This window comes from Pteropus alecto, unplaced genomic scaffold (genome assembly GCF_000325575.1).
Source record: "Pteropus alecto unplaced genomic scaffold, ASM32557v1 scaffold25, whole genome shotgun sequence".
Lineage (NCBI taxonomy): Eukaryota > Metazoa > Chordata > Mammalia > Chiroptera > Pteropodidae > Pteropus > Pteropus alecto.
Genome location: NW_006441955.1, coordinates 12,304,266 through 12,323,159, shown reverse-complemented (window position 1 = coordinate 12,323,159; position 18,894 = coordinate 12,304,266). Strand labels below are relative to the sequence as shown.

Sequence of the window (18,894 nt, the reverse complement as noted above, 5' to 3'; positions counted from 1 at the left end):
GTAAAAAAGCCATCAGGTCTCTAGAGAGCTTTGTCCAGGTGGACGGAATAAAGGTAAGGGACCAAAAGGATTCAGAAATACTCTGAAGTAAACCTTTTGGAATTGCACTATGTTTCTCTGGAAAGACAACTGAAAATTTTTACCATCTTTCACTTGAGCCATAAATATGAAGAATCAGTGTTGTTTCTGGTCTAAAGACTGTACTTTCACACTACCAGACCATAGACTTTGGATCCGAGCTCCACCACTAATTGGGTGTCCCTGAGCAAACACCCTAACCTCTTGTCAGTTTCCTCATCCAAAATTGAAGAAGATTATAGGGTCTACCTACCTCATGCAGTTGTAGAGAGTAAGTCAGCATACGTGCGCGCGCGCACACACACACATACACATTATAGGGTCTACCTACCTCATGCAGTTGTAGAGATTTAAGTCAGCATACGTGCGCGCGCACACACACACACATACATACATACAAACACAAAGACTCAACAATGCCTGACACAGAGTAAACAGTACATGATTACTGGTTATTATTACTATGTGAAATGGTAGTGATGTTTTCCAAATAAATTAGCACACAAAGTTTCTCAAAGGATTTTTTCATTAAAAAGGAATAAAATTTGAAAGTTTAGATAGATATTGAACAGTTCACAATTACTAAAGAAAATAAAGACATGAAATCAGGACCAAGTTATCAACTTCAGAACATTCCTGTACCTGGAATGTTCACTATGTGCTTGTCTAGAAAGTAAGTCCCAATTCCCTTGGAGGCTTCTCTTGATCCTAAGAAACAATCATCACAGGGTCTCTTATCTCTTAGACTTACTGACACCACTGCTAAAACAATAATGTATTGTACAGAGTAGTTCCCAAGTCTGTTTCCTTTATTCTATTTTAACATATGTTTCTTTGTCCACTATCTCTCTACTCCTTATTAAATTTAAACTCCATTAGGACATACAGTCTATTGCCTATTTTGTTCACTGCTATATCCTCAGTGTTGGGAACAGTGCCTGGCACAGAAGATGCTCACTAAACATCTGTTAAATATAAGATCTTTAAAGGGAACATATCTTTTCATCTTTACTAGCTCTTATTAGTTCATATTAAGTAGGTAATTTTTTTGAAAGAGAATGAACAACAGGCATATCAAGTGTGTACTCAAATTCTGTCTTTAAAAATCATCATCATTTTTTAGTAAACAGTGATACATTATTTTATGACTACAAAAGTATGGGCATTTACATACATTTTTCATTTAGTCTGCACAACTTTACAGGCAAATATTATTTCTATTTTAGAGCTTATTAGTTTAGAAAACTGACTTGCTTGTTCAAAGTAGTAGTAGGGTATCATAGCCAGAATGAGAATCCTGACTTGTAAGCTTGTGCTCCTAACTATACTACATGTTCACAGTGGCATACTGGTTAATGCAATATTTGATTAAAGTCAAATACAGAGGAACTTGAGCCCTAGAAAATGGTGTGTAAGAACATGACAGCCAATTCCCTTTCAGAAATCACTACCTAATTAGGTCGTGGGTACCAGAAGGAGGCAGCACCACTTCCTGGCTCTCACTGGGGAAATCATGGTGTCTTCGAATCACTGCCTGGCTCCAAATTATATCCAAAACAGGGCAGAACAGTACAAATCACCACACCATGGAAAAACAGACTCTCAATACCTGTTTGCGGATTTGATTCAGCCTTTCTACCATACCCTAGGAAGGGCTATGACTTTCATCTACTAACATGGTTTTCAACACTGACATCAGAATCAAGTGGGAACTTCCAAAACATACCCACACCGGGAGATAGGGGAAGACTGGTAATGAAACACCTCTGGAGACTGATTTTCTTCTTTAGACTAACTCTTTAAAAAAAAAAAAAATACTGTTCTATTTTTAATTACATGAGAGACACACATGCATAGCCTGGAATACCTTGGGCATTTCATAGGAGGGATGTAATTAGCAGGTATTGCAGTAAATCTGAGCATCTCTACGCTTATATTTTAGCTCTTCATGGTCATTTCATAAACACTAATATTTACTATTTGGGCATTTCTGAAATATTGTAACAGACATAACATTTTCAGGATTTCCTCCTCCTCAGCAATGCCTTCTAGAATGAAGCAGAAACCATCATGAAGAAACATTGTTAAAAGGAGGGCTACCCTGTGAGAAAGCACCATCCCGCTGATAAGCATTTGCCTCCTACCCTCTATTTTTACTCTCGCCCATTAGACACAATGGGATTTTTTGCCAAATTCGTATTCCAGAGGAGCCATGAAATTCCCGCAAAGTTCAACATCAGGCCTGACTTAAGATCTTTGAGACCTCCTGCTAACTTCATGCCCCTGCAGCTGCCTTGCTAAGGCAAGCTTTTGATCTGTACTATCTGGATTTCAAGCTGATATACACACAGCCTCTTTGATCTCTTATTAAGTGGCTTCTGGTCTCCTGATGCCTTTAGTCTTGCTGCAGTGAAGTTTTTGGAAGTCAGTCATCATCCTGAGCACACTGCAAATTCCACACACCAGGAGTGGGCTCCCTTCATTCACCCACTTTACAGGCTTGAAAAGCAGTCTTTAAGCCATGAGAGACTATCCCCAGTAGCCACAATCAATCCACTCCATGAACACCCTACTAAGAATTATTTTTCAAATGAAGGAGCTTAAAATGATTTAAAGGGTACAGAACTTTCCCATAAAAGGAAAGGAAGCAAATCCTCTGTGAAAAGAAATCTTCAGCTCAGTTGGCACTGGAGCTTACAGTACTTTGATGTTAATAAAAATAAATGTGGATAGGAATCACGGATGGGCAAAAAATGGCCTTTATCAGTTCCCCTAAGTTCTGTTAAGCAAAAGTGACCTTTAAATGCAGCTGTGTGATTTGTTCAACAAGTAAGCCTTACGAAACATATGAAAGAACACGGACACTACCATTAGCAGATTGACTGCATTTTTCTTAGTACTAATATCTTAATGCTACATGGGTGAACTAGAACCAAAGAGCTCCTTAAAAAAAAAAAGACAAAGTAACAACAAAAGAAAAAAAAACAAAAACACAAATATTGGTGGCCATTAAATCCTTTGAGCATTACAGTGGAACTATATAATAACTTGCAATACATTACTGTCTTCTATATCTTAGATTCTAGACATAGCATTGGCTTGGATCTGACTTTTTAATATTACTAATATATATACAGTTGACCGTTGAACAACACAGGTTTGAACTGCACAGGTCCCCTTATATGAATTTCTTTCAATAAATGCTTTATAATTCTCTTAACGACATTTTCTTTTCTCTAGCTTACTTTAAGAATACAGTATATAATAAATATAGCATACAAAATATGGGTTAATCGACTGTTTATGTTATTAGTAAGGCTTCCAGTCCACAGCAGGCTATTAGTAGTTATGTGTTTGGGGTGTCAGAAGTTATATACAAATTTTTAACTCTGCGTACCTAACCCCTGCATTGTTCAAAGGTCAACTGTACTGCTACTATTATGTTAAGATTATGTCAATATCTATCAAATTTTATAACCCAGATTCTATAAACCAATCAGCTAATATAAACATAGAGATTGGGCTTATGCAAGTTACTGAACACTATGTACTGATAGTAGCATTCATTCAAATTCACTCAGCATTCAACTTTGGTGGTAAAAATTAAAATCCTTAATTTCTTCCATTTTTAAACTCTATTTTCTGATAAACAAGATTAAGACTAGTAGAAGAAAGAGGAACAGACTTCTTCTGGGCACAATATCAAAGTCTGGATATAGTTTATGCCCTCTTAGCTATGAAGGTCAATAAATTAATTAATGCCAATATAAAGTTGAAACAAAACTGGTAGTTATATATTGCTATCACTTATTCTGTTCATATCATGGAAGACCATTAGCACATTCATGAATTATGTGCCTGACTACACTTTATTTTCCAAGAGAATTATCTGAGTAAAGAAATGACTCTACATAAGGAGGCATCATTTTAAGTGGCGTAAATGCATATGAGGCTCATAGTTATGTTCGAGAAATTTGGTAAAAATATACCAAAATTTAAAAGATAAATGCTCTTTTGATGGTCAATTCCACTTTTAGGAATTTATCACAAGATTTACTCATCTTTTTTCAAAAGAGTATGACAAGGATATCCACCACAGCCTCATGTGAAATACTTACCAACTAGGTACAGGAGATTCGTTAAATAAATTACCGTACGTCAACAAGAATATACTATGCAGTCATTAAAAAGAACTAGGTAGCTCTATAAATGCCAAAATGAATGAACATATAATTGAGGGGGGAAAAAAAAGCAATGTGCTTAAAACGTTTATGACATATTCCATTTATGTATAAAAAAATTTAAAAAAATTAAGCAGCCAAAAAACTATCACTTATCTAACCATGCATGTATAAAATATCCTGAGAGGATGGACAAGAAAAATAGGAGTTTTATCTGTGAGAAGTGAGGGATTATGGTCAGAGGTAGAATTACTTGTTATGGAATATCTTTATGTACCTTTGAATTTTTATGCTGTATGTATGTAATACTTATAAAACATTTCTAATGTGCTCAGAAAGTCATTCTGTTGTGCATATGAGAAAAACATAAATTTAAAACTACATACATGAAATTTATACACTCCTTTCCTACAATTTTTAAAAGCCTTTTAAAAAAGAATTCCATCTAATAGAGTTAGCAGTTAGGCAAAAACTGCACACTTAAGTTTTTCTCACAAATACTATGGTATACCATATCCAAAAACACAGCAATACTGCAATATTTTATATTCATACTATTTGGGTTCTATAACCTATTGCTTCTATTAAGAAAAATTAATTGCTGTTAATTTTAATAGGGAGTAATAGTTTCACTATTCTTTTTAATGAACCATCATTTGCCTGTGGTCTTTCAAACAACTTTTTAAAGCATTACTAACAGTATTTACATTATGAATCACCTCTTAGTGGCTGTGCTATTATGCTTTCTATTTTTATCTCAGTGTCAGAGGTAAACCCAAATGCTTTAAAAAATATCTGCTTTGACAAAAATTGAATCCATCCATATCAAGAGGGGAGAGAAATGAGGCAGGGATGTAGGAGGAAGAAGAACTATTGGTTAATAAATTTTACCTGCTAAATCATTGAAATTCAAAAGTATCAAGAATGGCAATATCATGGCTAATGTTCAAAAATTGGCTAATGTCAAACATATCTAGTGATTTACAATCATGAGGGGTTATTCAAAGTTCAACATAAATCAAAACACCAGAAAATATCCACTTGTCATCTTTAATTTATAAGGTCAACTGAAGGTAAAATCCACAGTTCTAAATTTATTTCTAGCTTTTTGGTAGAAATTAAAAATTACAGACTCTCAGACTACCTAAAAATTTCTTTATTATTAAACATTAACCCATAAATTACTTGCACTAACTTAGGATTCTTAAATTTGTAATTATTTTCATTTGAAGCAATAAACACTAGCTCCTACACAATGTGCATATGAACACACTATATTAATTTTTAATACTTACTAAACTTTCATATAAGCATTAAAAATGAGAATACTATCTAGCAGTTTGTATTTAAGATACGAAATTTTTGCAAGCTGGAAAAATAAGATCTGCTATGATAAATTTGTTACAGGGATCCCCGGTAATAAAATGCACATGGAAGCACCACTCATAAGGAAAGGAGCAGTATAGTACGGTGGTTAAAAGTACAGATTCTGGAAGCCAACAACAGAGTTAAAATTCTAGTTCTGTCATATACTAGCTGTGTGAACTTAGACTAGTTACTAAACCTCTCCGTGCTTCAGGTGCCTCATCCCTGAAATAAGGATAATAATAGTACGTACTTCATATGGTTCTTGTGAGGAACACATAAAGCATTTAAAACAATGTAACTAGCAAATAGTAAACACTCAATAAATGTTAGCTATTGTTATTGATTTGTATTAATTTTATTTATATAAATATTAAGATTAATATTAGTCTGAGCACTAATAATATTCCAAGGAATAAAGACATTACACATAAATATTGGAAAATTAAGATAAAGATAACTAGGGCACAATATGTAAACCACACCTAGGAATTGGCAAGAAACAATACTATAAAAACTTATAAACAAATTTCTGAGGGTTTTATGTTGCTCAAAAACACAGTACAAAGTTAAGCCACAATATTCATGTTCTTGACAAATTATGCACATTGCTGTTTTCCATGACAGAATCTCTTAAGGCATGACACTACAGTGAACAATGACTCTTCGAGTATGGTACATATACCGGGCAGGATTTTAACTAGCCATCACATGGAGTAGTACCTAGGCACAGTTTAGACTAACAAATATTCTACTTTCATTCAGATCACAGCCAACAAAGCTATTATCACTTTACCATAAAATCTAATGAGAAGACTTATAATCTGAATCATATGTACTATATCTTCCCTGTTGCTCTCTCTTTTTCCTTCACCCCAATCTCTTTAAAATGTCTTTCATGAAAATGAATTTCCACACTTTCTTCTTTGGCCATATGACTGAGCTACAGAACCATATATCAGATTCTGCTCCTTCGTTTCAGGTATAAAGACATGCTTCTGTTCTCTGCTCAACTATACAACTATCATCAAAAATTAATCACTGAATCACCTGTCCAGATGGCTACCCTGTATTTCCATGGCCAACTCGAGATCTTTTATCTGCTCACTCATCTTCTCCTACGGTTTGGCTCAATTTATGTAAAAAGCAAATTTCTGGCCAATATTCTACAATTGGATAATTCACATATGGCTCATTAAGAGTTGGCTGCATTTTAGAATGTAATTTTACAATTAAATTTAGACTTCACTAAACAAAGGCATCTAACATTAATTTTCCTAATATAACTAGATAGTAGAAAATTGAGAATTCATACATACTGTAGTATGGCTCCATCTTTGAGAAAAATATCAAAACTTTTTGTCTTTATTTTCTAAATTGGACAATTATTAATAATACATTGTCATAATTTAAAATTTCCACTTCTTTACACATTGATTTATTTAACCCAAAACAAACCTTTGCGCTAGACGTTGCATTATCCCCACTTTACAGATGAATAAATTGCATAAGCGCCCATGCGATAAATGTTGTATACAATTTTGTCAGGCTCTTGGGAAATTTAATATTCTAGAGAAAACCCCATTAATGAGAAAAGTGGTTGACTAAAATTAATATTCCAAAGTAAATTTTCAATCTCTTCAGTACTGCTAATGCAGGTCCTTTACAATATAGAAGCTCTCTCATTCTACTCCCTGTGGCCAAGATTTTTCTACTTTACTTCTTATTCTAAATATGCTAAGCCTGTGGCTGGGGTGGGGGTGAGGATCTGCATTGGTCCTATTTACCTACCTAATAAATTCCTATAGGACACATCAAATACAATAATAACTAGGAATGTGGCCTTTCATGACTTTTGCTAAACCTTCACCTGGCCTTGCAAAAAATAATTTATTATCTAATTACAACGAGATGGTATAATCAATTAACTTGCCCCAAACCAAATTTTAAATTGTGTTTACATGTCATTTAAATGTCACAGTAGATAACAATTCTACATAGTTCTATAGTTGTATATAGAAAACATGCTGTATACAACTATAAGCGTACTTAAGATTGACTTAAGAAAAATATTTAGTTTATGACTTCTTCCAAAGTTTAGCTATAGAAGTGAATAAGCTGAGCCCTCTAACATAAATCAAAATAGCATTTAGACAATCAAGTATTCTATCAGTTCTCCAAGAAGCACAAAAACAAAAAGAATATCTAATACTTCTTTTGCAACACAATTACTAGGTATAATTTGTGCGGAAATAAATGTCGGTACTGTATGTGTAATGATGATTGTAAGAAAGATGAGACAAGGGAAAAAACCTAGAGTTTTATAAATAAAAATAAAATTCAAAAAAAACAAAGGTGTGTTACAATGTACACCTATAGGGATGCAGTGAAGAAAAAAACATTTCATACTTAGAACTGACTATATCTTTTTTAAAAAAGTGTAACGCTCAGAACTCATAAAGAAATGTTTCTGTTAACTAGGGATTAAACTCGTAAGGACTAACAAGTTTTTCTTTCCATCTTTTACTGAAGTTCGTTTTTGCTTTTTTAATTTATGAAGCACTTCTCTGCTTTATCATGTGCAATATTCAAAATACAAAACTTTCAGATAATTTTGTTTAACAAGATAAGAGCAACCATTATGATATATTTATTATGTAAGAATGCAAATATATACAGATTCCAATGATAAAGGAAATGTAGCTGAATATCTAAGACCATATTTGAAAGGGTTTTCTAAACTAAATTCTAATTATCAAAATGATTAACAAAAAATCCCACTGAATGTGTTCATTTAGTCTCAGTTACTTTTGGCTAAGCTAAACTTTACCCACTCATTCTGCAAATATTTGTTAACCACCTACCATGTGCTAAGTAATAAACAGAACTACACTGGGGAAGAAAAACATGAGATAGTACCTGCCATTTGTTTTATACACTCTAATATTAACCAACATATAAACTTCCAGAATCTTACAGTATTGATATCTTCATAAAAAGTATTTCCCATAATATGCATTATTTGGAATCAACAACTCATAATTCAATAATATTCCAAAGAGAAGTTCTAATAACAAAGAGGGTTATCTGGCACAAAAATATGCCAGCGAAAACAAAACAGATATAATCTATTTCAGTAATCTTAAATTACACTGCCAAAATATGGAATTTAATGTCTTACATAATGCTCAAAGTATTTTTCTTTTAACCTATTCCCGAATGCCTTATTATATTAAAAATAAAAGAATTGATTTTTATATCACTTGGCATTTTACGTGCTTTGACAGAGTACATTTTGCTTTATTAAACCACAATGTGTTTAGGCAGCACAAATGTATTAAAATATGCATCTTAAAAATGAAGCTATTTCTTGCCAACAGTTTTAATTCTCCATGATAATCAGAAGGTCTAAAAATACTATAAACTGGTAAACTGATAAGGCATATAGATGTCTTATGGTTACCTTGCACATCCTCCCCTCAAATGCATCAATAATTTACCCTAGTTATATCTGGGGTATAAAGAAATACATAAATATTATGTGCTCCATTATCAAATATAAATATACAATTTTACCAAGAACATGTCTACTTAAGTTCATTGAGATTAATAAGTAAGCAAAACTATAAAAACCTCCATGTGAAGGGGAGGGAGAGGAGAGTGAAACTTGGGGATGACTACTAATATGTATAAGGTTTCTTTCTGAGGTGATGAAAATGTTCTAAAATTAGACTGTGGTGATGGTTGCACAACTCCGAATATACTAAAAGTAACCAAACTGTACGCTTCAAATGGGTGGCTTCAATGGTATATGAAATATATCTCAATAAAGTTGGGGGGAAAAACTTTCCATATATAAAAAATCCATCAAGTTCCAGTCTCTAAAAGCATCCATGGGTATAAAGCTATTGCTTTTCTTATTGGCAAGAGATAATATCATCCATCATTTTATTCACTGAGAGAGCTATCGGTTTTAAAGGTAACAATGAAAATTATAACACCCTATCTTTGGACAGTAGCATTATACATCAAATCATTTAGTTTTGCCTAAGTTAATTGATGCCTTAAATAATTACTACTTCATATAACATTAATACAAATTAATCACTCCAAGAACTCTATAGAGGTTCTTATACCTGGTAATCCAAAATGCTGAATCCCAGGCCTTTATGATCTTTCACTAGTTCGACAATCTTGATTTCAGGAGACCACAGTGCTAATTCCCCATCATCATCTTCTTCAGCATTGACATCTATATTGTGGTCAGCCTGAAACACCAAAGAACACAAAAGCTTCAAAACACTATTCTTTCAGTTCTGACAAGTACATATCGGGAATCTAATAGCTTCTTTTCAAAATGGGGATTCTCTTTGGCATGCGTAGTTCTCTTTTTTTTTAATTTTTTTAAAAGGGGCATGCACTGGGGCACATACAGTCTACTATAAAATTTCATAAAAATTAAAGGACTTAATAATGCAGATTGTTCATATAGTTTTTAATGTAAATTACCTGTTTCATTCAAAGTATTAACACTGACCTCTTATACTTCAATGAGTTCTGTCATCCCATTAGAAGCATAAAAGGAAAAATATGTAATTTAAGAAAAAATGAAAACATCATACAAAGTTAAAGCTCATTAAGATATTTAAGTAGCAATATCTGAATTCATAATTACAGTAAAAGACAGAGAAAGATGCCAACGCAGAGAGCGGGGCAGGACAAGACACAGAGAAACCACTCTGTTGGCTCCTAGAAGTTTTCAAGAAAAAGTTAACTAGAAAAATAATGTAGAAAAAATCCAAGTCTTTGGGAATCATGTAAATCTAAAAACAGGTAAAAATCACTGAGTTGAAATACTAAAATATGATCTTGGAGGAAGTATGTCAGCGCAAGGTTCTTGGTTATCTTCCCTGACCTCATACCCCCAAATCTCATTTTTCCAGGCTCCCCTTCCTTTCAGGAAAAAGAGTCATTGCATATGGAATTCTAGGAAGGTAAAGAACACAGGGTAAATAAGGCAACTATGCAGAAGAATAGCTCTTTCAACCTTCAGTTTTTATACTATTTAAAGCACCGTATTGTTTTCATATGATTTAACATACTCCAAATACTCTAAATTTCTATTAGAAGTTCAAGAATTATCTTCTTTTTCTCTGCAGTACTAAGCAATTAACACAATGCTTGGATCCTAGGTTAGAATGGAAACTGTGCAGGCTACTATAGAGTTTACCATGGTTATCCACTCAACCCATATAGTGTCTGGCTCCTAGGAGGCACGCAACAACTATTTGTTCAATACATTAATAAACCATCCATCTTATAGTGGGTTTCCCTTGAAACTTTTTAAATAAAGTTACAGAGTAAATAATTTTTTAAAGTAGACTTCTTAAAGCTTTGGGTGATCTTAGTAAATAAAATGAAAGCATTATTTCTACAAATATAATTTTGAGTCACCTCTACAAGAAAATTCATTTAATGGTTTCAAAGGTGGAAGGAAACCCCTCTAATATGGAAGAATAAGGCACCATAGCTAATACGAAAACATATTTAAATTAGGGTTGGTCCAGATATCAAACCACCCTCGCAGGACATGGAAAGTCAATACTCAATCCATGGCGGATTGACTAATCATGGGAACAATTTCTTGGTTCTTGAATTACAAAACCTGAAATTAGTGGGAATGTTTTGGATCAATAACTTCTGTATATATCAGTCTGATGTGAGGAAATGATACACTTAAAAAGAAAACACTCATACGTTCTAATAAAGAGTAAAGTTCCAATGGCTAATATAATATGATTGATATTTTACTGGGGCATTTAATACCTTCGCTGATTAATGAGCATTAGAACTTTGGCTGAGCTGCCTAACCAGAGTTCAGGAACCCAAAATGACATTAGGAAAAATTAAAGAAGAGACGGATGGAAAGGAGAGCCTGGATTTTAAGAAACCACATGAAATTATAAAACCCATGTTTATAGAAATTTCAAGGCATTTAAGTTATATAAGATATTATACTCCAACCTGAAATATATCACTTTGATACAATCAATTCTGCATAACTCTTGTATTTACAGAATGGAAAGCAATCAACTAATGGGCAGCAAGGCTGACATTTAGCATAATTCAGAGCTGTTGTTTACCCATTGTGGTAAAGTATGACAGATGGGAGCACAGAGTCAGCAAGCTGAGTTGGTGATTTACACACCCTGTAAGATTAGATTAAAGGCATTTTTATCAACTTTTAGAGGTAAGCCATCACCCACATTCAATTTTAATAAAGATGACAAGAATCACAAAAGTGTGGCATGCGAACCCTTCCTTGAAGTATGTTTTAACTAAAGGTAAACATTTAAAAAAAAGTTTCTTAATCAATAATCAATAATTTACTAAACACTTCTCATATGCCCAGTACAGGATTAAAACACTATGATACAAAATAATTTTAAGATATGTCCTCTACTCACAGGAACTAACAGTTTTCCTATAAAAACAAGCTTAATATACACTAAAGTATCTGTGATTACAGGACACGCTATGCTGCTAGACTCTTATGTACTTTAGGAGATTGGAAAACAAAGATGGGTGGACAAGGGGAGTCAAGAATAGCTAGCGCTAACTTTTACTGAGCACTTTCCATGTGCAAGGCATTGCGCCAAGAACTTTGCTCACATTACTTCATCTCCTTTTCATACAAACTGATGAGGTGGGTAAGTACGATAACAATCCCCATTTTTCAGAGGAAGAATATAAACAAAAAGTCAAGTTATTTGCTCCAAGACTGACAATCATTAAGTTGCAGAGGCAGGATTAGGGTCCATGGATCTTAAAATTCAGACCAGAGGCTGGTAAAAGAGAAGCCCCTGTGTACCTAAACTGTTGTTAATGGAATTATAATCTAGAAGAGTCTGAAAAGGGGGGAAATAGCATAAAAGATGAGGTTACAAATGGTATAAGATAACAAAGCATGTGCTTAAAACTGTTTTCATAATTACAAAGCTCTTAAAAAAAGAGTACCAAGGCACAGAAAGTGTTATTTTATTCTGACCTTCTGAAAGCTTTTACAGCAATATTTAGACCCACTTCGAAATTGGTCATAGATCTTCATGTTTTTAAGGCTCTGAAAAAGGAAAGTTCATTAGATAGTCAACACTCACCAACATCTTAAACTTTTAAGATGAACTGAGTTGAACTGAGAGCCAAAAATAATGAGCCCAGACGATTATTTTTAAAAAGTCCTCTAAAATCAAAGTGCATGCTCATTAATGTCACCAATATTTCAAGAGGAAAAAAGGAAAATTTTATGACATTAAATAAAAAGTAACAATTTGAAAAGCTATGCATTGTTGCCATTGAGAGCTAATGTAGTGAAATAAAAGAAGGGGGAAGTATTCCCCCCTCCCTTTATACTGCAATACTCTCTTTGGGGCATCCTTGATGAATGGGCGTGCCTATGGCAACCACAGTATATTCATTTAGTACCTCCTTCTCCGGTAGAGAGGGTTCAGTGGTCCTTGGTTCATCTACAGACGCTTCATCATCAAACAACCGTCGACAGCAAACCAAGGTAAAGGGAGGTGGCACTTCTTTAAGAAAGGAGACTGCTTCTCGGCGAGATTTCCCATAGAGCTGTACACCATTGACCTAGAAAGACACGGGATAAGTCAGAATTGATGAGACCGCGAATGAAAAAACAAAAATCTCTTGTTCGCATCAATCTATCAAAATGAAAACAGGGTATCGTTTTACTTTCCCTATAAATAAAGGGCCTAAATTTAATCATATTATTTTAGCAGTAACTAAAAACATTAGAAATCCTTAAAATTTATAAAAACTAAGGCTAAATCTTTATCAAACTTGGGTGAAAAAGGCATAAAATATGTGCAGAGTATCACTTTTACTGGGTGAGTGAACTGCCTAATTTTTCATACCTCCATGGTTTCCCCTTTCTGTACCCCAACGTTGTATTCTCTCATCTACTTCTACCCATCTCTCCTTAAACACATTAAATATCATGTACAGCCTTCTTAAAACAATTTCCTTTTGCTGTTTTCAATTTGTAAGAATATCACTACAGATATCAACACTGATTTTAAGGTTGTTAATACTGCTGAACTTACAATGTGTAGGTAACAAAATCTAGGATACTAGGCTGTCAAAATTTAGCATCAGTTCACAATTTTCTTTCACATCCCATAAACTCTTAATACCAGACCTAGAAAAATTGCTTCTATAGAAAAGAAATACATATAACTTTGCATCATTTCTATTCTTACATGGTCTGCTGGCACGGCCATCAAATATAGGAAATGTGTCAGTTTTCAAACTATTTTACGCGTGTCTCTTATGTTTAAAAAAAACAAAAAGACAACCAATTGTTCGTTAGTAATGACTGCCTATTACAAAAATTTATCTAAATTTCAAGCTATTTTTAGTGAACAATAACAGTATTTTACATCAAAGATGATTTAGAAAGATGTCTATTCTAATATTCTATATATATGACTTTAGCTTAAGGAGCTCTGTCAGTTCTGACTAAAAGTCACCAAAATTGCTGAGTCATGAACACAATCCAGGCAACAAATAATCTTCTCACATCTGACTCCTACCTTTCTGGGAGAGTTCAGTAGTATTATTAGTTTTAAAGACATTTCTGGTCTGGCATTAATTTCTGACAGGTGCAGTGCTAATATCCAGATAACAGGCAGGGCTGCCTTTCCTGGGAGGGACCTTTCCACAAAATCTGTCATTGCTCAGAGAGTAAGAGCACAGTGGGTTGTTGGAAACATCTCATCACCAGTGATCTGAGCCCTAAATCAATCCTCCCTAGGAACCACTCTCAGGCCTGAAACGTACCAAGCACTTAGCCATCAAGCCAGACAATCTCCCTGCCTCTTAATTATTTACAAAGAAATCACCACATAGTAGAAAGACCCACATGTGCTTCAGGGAGCTAGCCCTAGAGGAAAAGTAAATACCATCTCTCAAGACTTTATGACTGATGAAGGGATCCAGGGGATAGGAAGTCCAGCAGCAGATGAAAGGTTTTCCTTGGAAGAATTACAAGTTAATTTTCACACGAAAATGGGTAAAGAGGTACCCGTCACTGGTCATACCATGTCCACAATGCCAACTAGTGCCCAGCACAGAAAGTTCTAAAACCAACCAAATGGGTATTAACCTACCTTAAAAATAAAGCAAGCACATACAATCAAAGCAGGGATTCTACTCATACACAAGTATTACTTTGTGTTTCACGGTACTTCGACAAATTAGAAAATCACTTTTCAGGTTTTTATCTTGGAGTACATTTAAATATTTATTTAGTTCATTATTTATTCATTTGAATTGTCTCCAATTATTATAGCAGTGCCTGGTAGTCGTCCTCACTGCTCCCTATCACTGAAGGGATTGGTCACATTTCCCATTACCAACTCCTACCTAAGGGGATTTATGGCTGCTGTAAATAGCTGCTCTGGGCTGAAACTTGGAGCAATGTTCTAACCCCAAAGCATATTTGTGTTTCTGGTTTAAGCTCTACATTACACACACACACACACACGCACACTTTAAGTTCAGGAGTTTATTTGGCTAACTTTACAGAGATATTTTTTTCTACATTCAGTTACTCAGAAGAAGCCAATTTTTATTTTAGAGTTTACGATATTTCTCTAGGCCTTTCAACTTGAGACCCTCTTAAGTGCCATCAAGTCTCAATTGTTCAGACTGTGATTAGAAAACGCACACGCATATTCATTTGCAGAGTACATAATACTGTAGGAGTAATGTGCCACTACATTACCTCATTCAATTCTCATTCATCCTATCCCATAAAGATTGTTTATGCCTTTTTCCCATGATAATATTGCCAGTTTCTCACAGTGAGACAATGCTTTATAGTTTACATGGGTGATATTCCATTAGATCCTCACAAACACGTAGTAAAGTAGGCATTTATTGACGAAGAAACTGATTCTCAAAAAAGCTAAGTGACATGCCAAAGGTACATGGTTAAACTGGGCAAATTCAGAACCAAAAGTAGCTCTTCTGAATTTTAAACCTGTGCTTCTTTCCATATTCCAAGTTCTTTCACCAAAAATCTGTACTTATGAATTCAGGTCTTCATTCTACCTTATCACCCCACATTCTATTGCAAGGTAGTAGGCTCTGGAATTCTAATGCTGGTTAAGTCACAGAGGACAGACACTTATATTTGTTCTACTCAGATACAGCTAACATTTCTTTATCACCTACCATATACTAATAAATTAGACTTAAGACCACTGAATTACACACTAAAAATGCTTAAAATGTAAATTTTATGGTATGTATATTTTACCACAAAAAAAGTGAACTAAATTGGTTTTTGCTTATATTTTCATATCTTCCAAACATATCTCATTTTTCAGTACCTAATAACTACATATTAGAGGAACGGTTTCCAAATGGTCTCCAATCTACAGAATATTGTGTGTGATATGCACAAGGCTATGCCATGGGCCCTGCAAATCAGGAAGGAAGATGATTCAGAATAACAAAAATGACAACAAAACCCATAAGTGGTATTGTAAAATCTAGGGCATTCATCCGCCTATAAGCATCCCAATATCATTCTTGGGAAACCTTTAAAAATAAGCAACTTACTACATCTTACAAGACTCTAATACCCTGCTCTCCCATGCTTATCACAGAATTTGACAATTAGTCATAGCACTTTTCCCTCTGACCTTGAAATTCAACACACTCTTCTAGGTGACTGGACACTGCTTTAAAAACAAAACAAAACACACAATTGCACCTGACAAGAAACCAATTTGCTATCCTGGTCATTTCGCTTTGAGTAAACATAAATTTTAGAAAGAAATCTCTACAATCAAGGCTCATGGGGTTCTAATCTTGGCTTAGACTACTACGTTAATTTTATTAAACCCATCCTAGGGCTTCTTGTGGTTCCTAACTCTTTGGAGAAAGAACCCTCTATACAGAGTCTTCTCTAAGTTTGACCATTCCCCACATCTTTTTTAGGAGCTTAAGAAGTAGTGTGATGTATTCGAAAAAACAGTGAAAAGGGAGTTAGAAAACATGAATTAAAATCATCATGCTATCCGTATATAAAGTTGGAAGAAATCAATGCCTTATTTTCTTATATGTAAAATTTGGGGTTTTGGTGTTGTTTAGCTTATAGAATTTTCCAACCTAACAAAATCTTCCAAGAAAGTCATGTCAGAGCAGAAGTGTTCTAGAATTGGGTCTGATTGAAGAGAGGCTGGGGAGCCTGAGTGAGTCCATTAGATGTTGTCATGTTGTGAGAAGGAAGTCCCAAGGAGACAATCTGAAAACTAGTCAAGAAAACAAGCCTGAAGTTGTCCAGTTCTAATCCTTATTAGAAATAATCAACAAAACCTGCAAATAAATGTGACTGTATGTTGCAAATAATAGTCAGGGATTAGATTCTTAAGCAGAATTTTGCTCAAAAAAGTGCTAATGATGATATCAAACCAAAATAGGACATTAGCTTCTTCTTAGTCAATCATTTAAATAAGCACTCAAATGGACATCTTAGGAGTCCCAAAAGATGGGTGAAATAAATTGAAAACATACTATCTACTTTCTTTATCATTACATAAGCTGTTAGTATTTTTCTTTGTCTTTTTTTTTCCAGCTTCATTGAAATATAATTGACATGTAACATTATATAAGTTTCAGGTATACAATATGATAATCTGATAAACATATATTGTGAAATGATTACAATGAGGTTAGTTAACAAATCCCTCATCTCAGTTACCATCTGTGTGTGTGTGTAATGAAAACATTTAAAATCTACTCTCAGCAACTTTGAGGTATACAATACTATATTAATAACAGTCACTGAGTTTTTTCAATCTAAGTAGGTCACATTACACTGGCCTTGGTGATAAAGTAATTCAGTGGATTTCTGGTGAGAACACATCCTCCCGGAGCTTAAAAAATTCCTGTCCTATGTCTGTTCCCTCATATATTTTACCTCAAGAAGTTCATCCTCTGGCTGAAGGAGGCTCAGTGTATCAACAGGACAACCTGGAGCAATCGAAGAGATATAATGGTGCCCATCAAAGGAATCCACTTCCATGCCAAGTCTTAGAGTGTGGATGGGCAGGAGCTGCAACAAAATACAGAGCAATAATATCAAACACAACAAGGCACACATCTGACTGTTAATCCTCCATCAAGTATTTGACAGAAAAGGCTCACCCCTTGAATCAGGTCACCAAAATCCAAAATGAGGTCAATAAAGGAAAAACTAGCCTCAAGTAAAATATAAAGTCATTTGTCTTATTGTTGTCAGTCTATTCTTACACGGTCTTTTAGATTCCTTGGGAATGGAGGGGCAGACATACAAAGTCCTACCTTCAATACTAAGCTCTAAGCACTCCAGACTTCCTAAAATTCCCAGTGTTTCACTTTTCTGCCAGGTTTCCCATTTCCTAGAACATCCTAATACCTCTTTATCGTCTAATTAATGTCCACTCACACTTCAATACCAAAGTAGTGTCACTTCCAGAAAGCTCTTCCTGATATGAGTTTATCCACCTACATCTGGGGTTCAACACCACCCTGTATGCATCACCATCACAGTTCACAACATACTGTTTTTAAAATATCTGTTTTCTTGATTGTTCTCCCAGATTGAGTGCAGAGTCTGCATTTTTTTCTCTCTATAACTTCAGGCTCTAGAACAGTACTAGGTACTAAACATGGGTTCATTAAAAATTATTTAATTGTAATTGAAAAAATTTTTAATGATTTTTTTTAAATGTTATTTGAACTAATCCATGAAAGATGGTACCTCATTCAAGATATCTTTTTCCATTTCACCAACTTAAATGAGAACAATTTCTGCTTTGGGAAGAGGCATGCGTGTATAATAAGAGAGATAATCATTACTCCACCCTAAGATTGAGGCTGTTGGCTTAAAAGGATTCATATGAGCTAAGAAATAAGTCAAGGGGCAAGAAACTAGCCAATATCCAAGTAAAGAAGTGAGTGTCTTAATGTCATTGGCTGTAAAGGTCAAAGGCATTCACCAAACTCCATTCCCTGACTTTCAAAGATAGAGCTAAAATTTCTAATTGCGATTGTATAAACTCAAGTATGGTAAATAGTGCTGATTGTGATTTATATTTCCTATATTAATAGTCTATCTACAAATACCTGCCCCTACTTCTCACTGCATACTAGATAAGGAGAAAATGCTGCACAAAGTGGCGAATGCATCCACAACATGGCT

The 18,894-nt window shown here is 34.4% G+C and overlaps 1 protein-coding gene across 5 annotated transcripts in view; it reads right to left on the bottom strand.

Annotated features, from left to right (window-relative positions):
- PATJ (PATJ, crumbs cell polarity complex component) overlaps positions 1-18,894 on the bottom strand; it is a 289,564-nt gene that overhangs the window by 218,140 nt on the left and 52,530 nt on the right. For all 5 annotated transcript variants that reach the window (XM_015595195.2, XM_006919265.3, XM_015595198.2 and 2 more), the window contains exons 15-17: positions 17,632-17,766; positions 13,107-13,268; positions 9,761-9,892 (exon numbers count right to left, since the gene is read on the bottom strand). In XM_015595195.2, the coding sequence (XP_015450681.1) occupies positions 9,761-9,892; positions 13,107-13,268; positions 17,632-17,766 (429 nt within the window). The remainder of the gene's footprint in view (positions 1-9,760; positions 9,893-13,106; positions 13,269-17,631; positions 17,767-18,894) is intronic.